Source organism: Drosophila guanche, unplaced genomic scaffold (genome assembly GCF_900245975.1).
Source record: "Drosophila guanche unplaced genomic scaffold, DGUA_6, whole genome shotgun sequence".
In the NCBI taxonomy this organism is placed as follows: domain Eukaryota; kingdom Metazoa; phylum Arthropoda; class Insecta; order Diptera; family Drosophilidae; genus Drosophila; species Drosophila guanche.
In genome coordinates, this window is record NW_022995750.1 from 3,316,606 (window position 1) to 3,327,199 (window position 10,594).

Genomic DNA, 10,594 nt, shown 5'->3' on the forward strand with positions numbered 1-10,594 from the left:
CCTTTTAGCCAGCAATAAAAGAGCTTAATTTAAAATTTAAACCCTTTTGGCTGGAGGCGGCGACCGCAACGCTTCCTGTCGTCGTCCCTGACCGGTCGGTCGGTCCGTCAGTCCGTCAGTCGGTCCGTCGGCTACTGCGATGCAATGATGAAAAAATATTTTCCGCCCTTCCGGGCCAACCAGGGACGAGAAACGGGAGTCCGATCAAGGGGCTCCTTTCTGCAGGACGACAGCAGAGCAAATAATTTTCACAAATTATACGCTCACATGCCAACTGCGAAAAAGGAAAGACAAACAGAAGTGGAGAGCAAAAATTATATAGAGTCTCGATGTGCTCAGGGAAAAAAAAGGGAAAAATCAGGCGATATCCTATGGGGGAAAGGCAATAACAAGTTCGACCGATGATTGGGTCCGCAGACGGATTCGTCTCGACTCGATTGACTGCACCAATAATAACTTCAAACAATGGATAGGATCGGCCAAGTGGCTACACCACCACCACTGCTTCTCTTTCTCTCCCTCTCTTGCTCTTTCTTGGCCATTTCCGTTTTCGGCCATGTTTGTTTAATTTTTGCCACGGCTGCGTCTTGATTTCCTGTCACGGCCATTGCCGCTGCCACTACCGCTGCTGATTCCTTCGCTGCAATTGTTCCAATCGGCCGCCAACTGCTCGTTTCCGCATTTCTTGGCCAACAAACAGGCTTCAAATTGAACGGAAGCAGGGGCACGAGTTATGCACCCCATTGCCCCACACACCCACGTCAGCCCTAGCCCATCCGCCCACCGCTCATCTCCGGCCCAATGGCAGAGCGAGAGGCCGAGTCAGAGGCATTGTTCCATGTCATGGCTCCTTCGGCAATTCCCGGCATCTTTTGTTGTTTCTATGGATGCAGAGAGCAGGAGGAGGGGAATGGAGGCTGCTACGGAGCCGCCCTTTTGTAGCTGCGTTTCCGCTTTTCCACATTTTTTGCCTAAGTCCAGCGCCTGGTGCCGGCCCAATTTTTCCTGCTGCGCTGCTTCGTTTGATTTGCGCTGATTTCTTTTCATCCGAGTCCGTGTCTGAGTCTGCGTCGAGGTCGGCAGCGCCTCTGAGTGTCCTTTAAAGCTTACTCCTGTGCTTGTTCTTGCTTTTTTTTTGTGTTGCTTTTTTTGCCATCAATTTGATTTTGTTAGTTTCCATTTCATTGAATTCTCACATATCCGCATCCGCATTCGCCAGCAAGAATCCCTAGGATCCCAGGATACCCAGTATTCCGACATCCAGCTAGTTGGTTAAATTGTGCCATTAGTTGCCGTTGTCCTTGCTTTCCCTTTTTGCTGTTGTTGGTATAATACAATTCTATGCCACTGCCTCCTTTATTTTTTGTTGCAGCATTGTCTGCCGCGTTGTCGTGTTATCCTGCCCGCTCGCCGTACCGCACAACAAAAGGGTTTCGGCCATAAAATAACCAATTTGCATAGTTTAGTTAGTTGGGCGCTTCCGACAGTGACACTTTTGTTGGTGGAATGGAACGGGTACGGGGACGCAAATGTAACCCGAAGGCGGGTCAGAGGGAGCCGGAACGGCCTATCCTATGCCATCCATGGCCTGGCCATAATTGATGACTGTTGGTAACGAACAACAACAGGAAGAGCCAAAAAGACTGACGAATTTTAAATTGTTTTTTTTCTTTCCTTTTGCTGGAATAATATGTATTGGTTTGGGATATGGAAAATATTGGAAGAAAAACTTAATGGAAAAAGTTGTCAATAAAAGTAGATTACTTATACTCTGCTCTGTTTCCGTACTTTTTAAGTTAATTCAATGTAATGTAAATGTAGTTGAAAAATAGCTTTTGTGTGCTTAAACAACTCACTCAACCAACTACTCACTCAATTATATTTTTTTTGCAACTCAGACCTTAATGATTTGTGATGTGATTTACATATCATTCATTAATACATTTCCAGATTTATTTCAATAAATATGTAAATTGCGTGGTTAAATATAATTAAATAAGCGCTTTGATTGCAATTTCCAATGAACTTTTTTTCGCAAAAGCGAGTACGAGTACTCTCTGCGAATTCTTGAACTGACTCGCAAAAGGAAATCTCATGAAAACTGTTAGGGCGTGACCTGTGGCAGCTGCCAAAGCCGAGGCTGCAGACCAGGCCAAGCCATTACCCCCTGAGGTCATTGCGGAGGGGCCTGCCAACAATTTTCATAATCATTTAACGGCTTCGCGAGGCATCAAAGCGGGGCAAGAGGCTGTAGTGGAGGCGTCTAGGAGTGTGGGAGTATAGAACCTAGTGCCATGGCCTCTCTCAATGGCCATTAAGTTTATCGAAGAACGTTCGAAGAGTGCGCACTCGAGATGTGGCTGCAGCTCTCTATCGTCCTGCTACCGGCCGGCCCTCTCTTTTCCTCACCCCATCCCACCTTTTGGCCATTTTTGGCTCACACAAAACCGCACACTCGACTCAACAAGGTGGCAGGCAGCTTCCACCTGGCCCTGCCCTAATGCGGTTGGCGGGGGCAGGGGACTCCAGACTTCAGCCACTGGCCACTTGAGAATCAGTCGACCAAGAAACGCGGAAATGGCACAGAGAATCATCGTCTTGTCCTGGGCCCTGACTTGGGCCCACCTCGTCCGGCCGGAAGCGTCAGCGAGAAGTTTGAAGAAGTTTAAAGCACTCGAGACACTTTTGCAACTTTCTTTTCGGGACGATGGGGAAATGGGTAGACCCAAGGGTTTATCAAACTAACGACCTTTGTTGATGAGTGCTGCCGCCTGCTGCCTGTCCGTCCCGCCCCTGTGCCACCTTATTGATTTTCTAAATTTTTTTTTGCGTTCGCCAATATGGAAAATGAATCCGAAAGACGAAAGGCAGCTGGAGTCAGAGAATGCAGCTGCATAATTGGAAGCCATTCAGTGAGTTATGCAAAATCAATGGAGGGTCCTGCAGCGTGGAGCAGGCTGACACATTAGACGCTTACAAGCGATAAGCCTGGCAAATAAATGGAATGAAACTGCACTTAACGTCAACACATTTGACAGGTGCGGAGTATGGGATGGGCAGGTGGGAAGGGCAGATGTGATCCCGGGTTCCGAAAAGGAGAAAGCTGGTTAAACCCTTAAAATGCTTTTCAACCGCCCCTCTCTCTCTCTCACAGCACTCTTTTTAAAATTGGGCTTTGGCTCACAGCTCAATCTCTCACACAGCTCTCCCTCTGCGAGTCCTTACCCCTCATAGTCTTTCCCTCTTTTCTTTTTTGTATAACAAATTGGATTTGGGAAAAATCGCTCACCTTTCATTTCACGTGGATTAATGGCATCGAGGCGAACGATGACGTCGCTCTCGCACACAGAATGAGAGAATGTCGAACGCTAAGTGTTGGGCGGAACTGTTCTGGGTGCTGGCTTCTCCTTCCTGATGCCCGCGGGCCACAGCGTATTCAGCTGCCATCAGGCAGATGTGTTTTTCTGTGTTACCTTTTTTGTTAGACCTCGACCCAGACCCCACCCACGCTAGCGGACTCACCGGGATTTGGCACGCTGATTGGGCGAGCTGCCAGCTTGGACACCTGTAATACAATGAATAAATTAAGTGGTTAAGGTTAAGTAATTGAAAAGCGATTAAGTTGGCTACACTTACAGCGTTGGAGAGGGAGGTATGGAGGATGCAGAGCGGGAAAGTTGGAAATTGGATTTCTTTGTATAAGCGCGGAATATTTTTAGAAAGTTAGAAAAAGTTGATGGCTATTTCAACGCTGCAAAAATGGCGAAAAATATCAAAAGATACCTGCATAACCAGCATGGAATCTTTTCTCCATTCTACGTAAAATTTCTAGGGTGTCCTTAAGCTTCTTTTACTGAAATTTAAACTATGAAACCCTTTTCCACATTTAACAGTCAAATACTATTATTATTCACACAAAAGAAGTCGAGTATTTGGTTGGCTTCATTTTTCTCTTTCAATAACATAATTGTTGCCATTTTCACTGCCTGCATTATGCACATTCTAGGTAGATATCTTGTTACCATACTCCTACACACAATGGCCAATATATATAGTTTTGGCACAAACATTTTCTGCTTTTTGTGTGTCAGTGCAGTCCATGCTAATGGCATCGCCGCTCACTCCCCGTCATCCGGCATGCTTCACTCATTGTTGTCAGCATTATTTGCATTTTCTGTGTAAAATGTACTTCCTTTCGTTCATTCACTCATTCACTCAATCGCACTGCAAGCGAAGACCCGACTAGAACTAGACTTACCTAACAAAAGAAGAAAATAACAGGCTGGAACTAAGGAGTAGCACTCGCCCAGTCACACTCCTTACCTCCAGTTTGCCCTAACCCCAGTACAGGAGGCCTCAATAAACTTTGGCTAACTCATTCACCCACCCACCAGCCAAATGTGAAGTGAAACAGAAAAACGCTAGAGAAAAACAAAAAATCGGCACAGGCAAATGCCTAGGCCCAGGCAACGTGCATAAATAAGCAACGCAAAAAGCGGAATTGGGAAAGTGGAAAATCGACGGTAGAAACTCTCTTTCAGACACAGAAATCGCTTCAGTTGCCATTTAATTTTTACATTTTTCTCCCCCAATTGTTGCATAATCAAGGCATTAAAACGAAACGTTTACACCAATTTGGACCCTATACCCCAGACCGCCAGCCACCCAGCCCTCAATTGCTTCTTCAATTGGCAACATCAAAGTCTGGCATAAATATTTCCTTTCGCCCCCTTTCGTTTTGTTTGTGTATTCAGTTTTGTGTTACAGGTGATTGCATTTTCCCTTCCGATTTTTCCCGTTTCTCGTTTTCCTTTTCCTTTCACTCTGTTTGTTTAGGTAACAATATCTTGCCAGTTAGGGGCTGTGGGTGGGCTTAACCTTCAGGGTTGAATGCGAAGAAAAGTCATTGTGGAGTTGTCAGCGAAGATGATGGTTGCTTCCACTTCGGATTTTGCCATCAAATATTTGTATGAATTATGAAAATTTAATGGTTTACGTGAGAAATGTAATAAATATTTTCCCCTATCCCTATAGATATGTATTTATTTATATTTTAAAGTCAGTGGCTTTAAGTTTTCCATAGAAATCAGCACAGTATTTGCCAAAGGGTATACATCAGTTTGGCCATGCATAAATTGCTTGGCCCAAAGATGCAATCGAAATTAAATCCAGTGCGAAAGAGTGGTAAATAAATATAGCCGAATGGAATGTAGGTAGAATTATTTCCTCAGGTCATTCAGAAGCACACACGAAACGATAAATTGCAAGTGCAATGTTAGCAATTGCTTTTAGCCATTACGTATACGGCGCGTTGCACCAACAGCAACGATAGCAGCAGCCGCATCGGAGTACTGTATAAAAAGTACACTTGATTGATGAAAAACCTTTGCGAAATGTCAATCCAACATAATTGAGTCATGTGCCCCTCCCTACCAAAAACAAAAAAAAGGTAAAAGAGAAAACGAGGGAAAACGTGAAAAGTGGCAGAGCCACACATAAAAAGTAGAAGAGAGAGTGCGGTGTGTTCAGAGGAAGGAGCTAGGGTGGATATCAATGCTCTGGGGGAGACCATATACATATATAAGCCACGCTGAACATTGGCCAAAACCATCATTACCAACGCCATACGTCGCGACTGGCACAGCTTAAAGTCACTCAGGTGTGGCAGCCAAGGCGAAATGCACATTATAAAGCGCATCAGAGTCAGAGCAGGTCGCGTGACTCACGCGGACATCGTGAGGGATCTGCTGAAAGTACACAACACTCCTCAGAGGTGCTCCATCACGGCCACAGAGCTGAAAGGAAATGTTGGCCAAGTAAATGCTGCTGACTACAGCAGTCCCAAGGGACAGGGTGACCAAAACGATATAGTTGACGATGCCTGATGGCAGGGCGATGGAACAACCAATGGATGGAGCATCAAGCTCTCTCTAACCGTTCTCTGTCTTTCTCCTGCTCCATCTCCATGCTGCCATAGACCGCAGAACAAGTGGCAGCCAAAGTCGTTTCAAGTAAGTGTGACAAAATATAAATCTTGCTTCCTGTAAGACTACACTCGTATGGGTGTGTGTGTGTATGTAGGAGGGTAAAGTAACCTGAACACATAAGCTGCAGTTGGTCAGGTGCGCTCGTTAAAGTGGACAGCCCTACTCTGTGCCCCCGTACTCCATCACAGTTGTTGCTGGCAACCGAAGAAGTGCCCAGGCGACCGCATCAGCTGCAGCTGTTTACGACCTACACCAAGAGAGTTCTGCTAGAGTACTCTCATTTGGTGGAGAGTATGTTTTTGGGGCATGGCACTTGTTAGGATTTGATAAACTTCCCATTGAGGGGCTGAAAATGTACCCAGTATTTGGAAAAAAAGGGGAGGGAAATTTTGATCCGCTTTTCGAAGTTGTAATGGGAAGATAAACGTTATATTCTTTACATTTGGTTTAAAATGTTTGTTTCATTTCATATATTCATAAACTGTTTCTTGGTATCCAATTTTACTTTGCAGTTAAAACTATTTCAATTATTCCATTACTCTAATTCGGATTACCATTCGCTGCAAACGTTTCAGAAACTCGTAAATCCAAGTATATCCAGAACATTAAATATCCCACTATTTCAATCGAGTTTCTCTTTCGCTCTCTCCATTTTTGGTTCTGCGCATGCCTCGCTCTGCCAATTGCCTTGCTCTCGTGAATGTCGAATACGAACCACCTCAGAGCAGTGGATAAAATGGCGCTTTTTTGCCAAACATTTTTTTGCTCTCTCGGTCTTACGAAAGTAAAAACAAATACAGCGAGGATGCATTATGGGAAAAAGAGAAACCGAGCGGCATGGATTTTCTTTCACTGCTGATACATTGCCTCCATGTGTGGTGTGTTGCCGTAGAGTTGCAAGATGCACACACATGCTGTGGCTCGGCACTGCTGACTTGGCTTCAATGCATATGCTTGGCACACAAATACACAGACAGAATGCGGACAGAGTAGAGCAAAGCAGAGCAGAGCAGAACAGCGGGTGGAAAGCGACCCAAAGACAGAAATATGCAACGCAATCCTTTTAGGATTTTGTGCCAACTGTTTGCGCGCACTCTCAAAAACTTGAATGCACCTTAAACTGCCGCCGAGCCGCTCCGACTGCTAACTGCTTACCGCTTACTGCCGCCACGATGCAGGATGCAGGATGGATGCAGGTCGCAACCGAAAGCTCCTCTCGAACTTTGACAATCTAAGCAGTTTACTATGTCAATATGTTACGTTTGCTGCTCGTCCCACAGCCCAAAACTCCGCATAACTTATGCATGCAAATTTTGTTGACTTCGAAAAGGTAAAAGACCGGAGACAAAGAGGCGAGTCGAGGAGACTTCGAAATTGTACCAAATGCGGTTATTGCAGCGATTATTTTAATGGCTCTTTTCGGGTTGTTTGATGCCCCTCTCTCCCAAAGAAGTAGTTCGAGGCGGATGGGTGCTTATGCTGTGCATGATTTCCGTGTTTGTTTTTATGCCATCTACGCCCTGTCCCCTTGCTCTGCCACTCCCTTGCCACGGATCGGTGACACCAATGCAGACGTATTTAACACCTGGAAAACTTTTGGCTCCGAAATGTCATTCATGGTGAATACTTTCCACTGCAGTTTTGGCTGAAAGTCATTTGTCAGCCTGGTTCCATTGAGTACAAGTTGGTATCAGTCCAAGGGGTGTCTGTGAGGGTGAGCTATCTGCAGGCCGATTTGAAATTCAAATTTTCAACTTGCCGCAAAACTGCAAAGTTGCGGGTGTAACCGAACTAAATGCTCGATGGCAAAGTTTTTGCGAGCGAGCCAAAGTTTCTAGGGAAAAACACTTTGGCGTAGGGCTATTGATATGTTTTTAATACGAATTGCTACAGCTTTTCTCTGCCATGCTTTAAATAATCCCATCGATTGCAAATATATGAAATATGTTTTCATGTCTCCCAAACGGCCAAAAAAATATTTCCACAAAATTAAGCACAGCGCGCAAATTTGCGAATATTTGTGGCACAAATGTGACAACAGACTTCATAATTCACACAAAAGTTCATGAGCAATTTCGTTTCCCTTCCCTTTTAATTTACACTAAATGTTGGAACGTCGTCTGAAGCGACACCGAACCACACAACGGGGCACAGCTGCAGCGGTGCCTGGTGCATGCCACACCCACGATTTTTCTTCGCTTGCTTATATTTTATTTGTGGCTAAAAATTGCATTCATGAATAATTCAGTGAAGTGAAAAATGTGGGGTTTTCTTCTCTTCCCTCACCCTGTCCCTGCTTTATTTGTGTTATTTTACCAAAAATAAACCTCGGCGAAAGGAATTTATTTTTATTTTTTATATGCAACTTCCGCTTTCCTTTTTCCTTGTTCGCCACAACGCGCTCCTCTCAAAGGACCCCGACACGTTTCGTAATGTGGGCGAGTTATCAACATTTTGGGTTAATATTTAATGTAAATGACAGACAGACCACGGGGCCCCGGCCAGCATTGTGGTCGCGTTGATGATGCCTCGGACCATGTATCCAGTGTTGGACCCCAGATGCCGTGTCTCGTGCACCGCCTTGTACCGTGTCCCGTGTCCGTGTCCTGGAGACAACTCCCCGAAAGTTATGCGTAGTTTATGCGTAAAAGCAGAGAAAACCAAACCATGTTGGATCTCCACCCAATACTTGCAATGTAAATGACTTTGCCAGCAAATGGAAACTGTTTATGCAGATCGAATATACAGTGAATGTTTCTGTTCCTGGATTTATGTAACTGTTTTTGCCACTTCTCCTCCGCCTCCTCTCCCTTTCCAGTTCTCTAGCTCTTGACTGTGTGGCAAAAATAAACTACCAACTATTCTATAAATTATAATTGTAAAAATATTCCGTTTTTTTTTTTGTCAGTGTCTACTACTACTCGGCGAGAACTTTGCGACATTTTGCATTGCAATGCGCACTGTCCTGTCTGTGTGCTCTGGGATCTTTGTCTGTGCAATTTGTTTATTTCTTTTGCATTTTACTGAAATACGAATATTAATGCAATAAATACTGGAGACCCCAGACAAATGGACAGCGATAAGTTTTTACAAAAAAAAAACACCTTAATAATGCTAAGTAATCAGTGAAGTAATTTACTTTTAGATTTAGAGAATTACAATCAAATTGGATTGAACCTAAAAGTGTTTCGAATACGGCATGCCAGTAACTTTTTCGAGCCTCCTTTGTTCTTTTGTTGTCAAACGATAGAATTTGCGAGATGTATTGGATATTTCCGTCTTACTGTGATACGGTGGCCAAAGAGTAGTATACGCCGTTACTCTATAAATAACAAACAGAATGGATATTAGGAATACTTGAATTAGATTGAAACAGCATGCCTTACCGCACTAGATAGGCTGCCTCGAGTGCCGAACACTGGTAGTCAACGAGTTTGGAGATCTCGTTTTTAAATTGACGATTGTATTTCCGTGCAGTTGCCATGTAACGTGCGAGACATTCCGCTTGCCTGTGTGTCAGAATTATGTGTAATTAGAAAATATATAATATACGATAAGTCGAGCAATCGTACAGGGGTTGTTTAAATTTACTGTAGCTGGGACTCTCATGAGCGATATCACGTGCATCCGGATCTGCATGCTTGCGTTTATACACGTTTTTATTATCAAATTCATCGTCGTTAAAGTCACCAATAAAAATTTCGTCAAGCTTGTGGCGCCTACATAGCCTTAGTAGTTGCAATTCTGACTGTGTATCTATGGTGGGAATTTCGAATTTTGAGATAGCTTTTGTATTTCGTGAGTAGCGTGTTGAGCGTGTGGACAGTGTGGACCGTTTTGAGCTTCCTCTCACGGCCTGTCCTTCGGTCTCTTCATTTTCTTCCATAACGATCAAATTTATGTGTGTTATGTGTGTTATATGTGTAATAAAATAACGCTAATTCTGTAACATTTCGAATTAAGGTTAAACAAAAGGATTGCTTGGGTACGAAAAAATAAATTATTTATACGTTTATCGCATAAATCTTTCCATTTGATGATTAAATGTATCATAATACGAATCTTTTACCGGAATTTATTCAAAAGTCTACCGCAAGAAAGCGACTAAAAGGTATAAATATTTCGTGCGTCTCAAGTACGAGTTACTGGAGAAATCAATAGACTGAGGCTACACTGAAGCTCAGTGAAGCTCACTGAAATAATCAACTATCTGGAATACTTATAACCCAGCCAACAATGACTGTCGACTCACCCTACAGTTTCCCCTTAGTAATCCTCCCGCAACACTGCCACGGCACACACAGAGGCATATTCGAGGCTGGCTCGCCTCCGGGCGCCAGGACAGGCTTCGCATTCAACATTACATACTTTGTGCGTTAAAAATATGTAAAATATTTTAACCGAAAACCTTTCAAAAGATTGGAGAGCATTCGATGCTGAAGCTGTTCATGTGTGCATGCGTGGAGTATGCGTAATGTTATTAAGCGGCCCGAAAGTCAGTTGTGTGGTGTTGTGTGTTGTGTGTTGTGGTGTATGTCTGTCCGTTGCTTGATGGCATTGATTTTATACCCCAAGTAAAACCACGAAGATCCCACAAAAAGTGAGTT

At 43.9% G+C, this 10,594-nt stretch overlaps 1 protein-coding gene across 1 annotated transcript; it reads right to left on the minus strand.

Moving 5' to 3' along the window:
- Positions 1 to 9,096: 9,096 nt before the first annotated feature.
- Positions 9,097 to 9,955, minus strand: LOC117586067. The gene is made up of 3 exons (XM_034275914.1): positions 9,560 to 9,955; positions 9,374 to 9,496; positions 9,097 to 9,309 (listed from the first exon to the last, which is right to left on the minus strand). Exons 1-3 carry the CDS (start codon positions 9,871 to 9,873, stop codon positions 9,165 to 9,167), a joined length of 582 nt encoding a protein of 193 aa, XP_034131805.1. The 5' UTR covers positions 9,874 to 9,955; the 3' UTR covers positions 9,097 to 9,164.
- Positions 9,956 to 10,594: the final 639 nt, after the last annotated feature.

Excerpts from the sequence above, each read along its gene's own strand:
- LOC117586067 (XM_034275914.1), bottom strand. The coding sequence starts at position 9,873 with ATGGAAGAAAATGAAGAGACCGAAGGACAGGCCGTGAGAGGAAGCTCA. Across the intron at positions 9,497-9,559 it reads AGTAAATTTAAACAACCCCT|GCAAGCGGAATGTCTCGCAC; the intron begins GTACGATTGCTC and ends TCTGACACACAG. Across the intron at positions 9,310-9,373 it reads GAGGCAGCCTATCTAGTGCG|AGTAACGGCGTATACTACTC; the intron begins GTAAGGCATGCT and ends TGTTATTTATAG.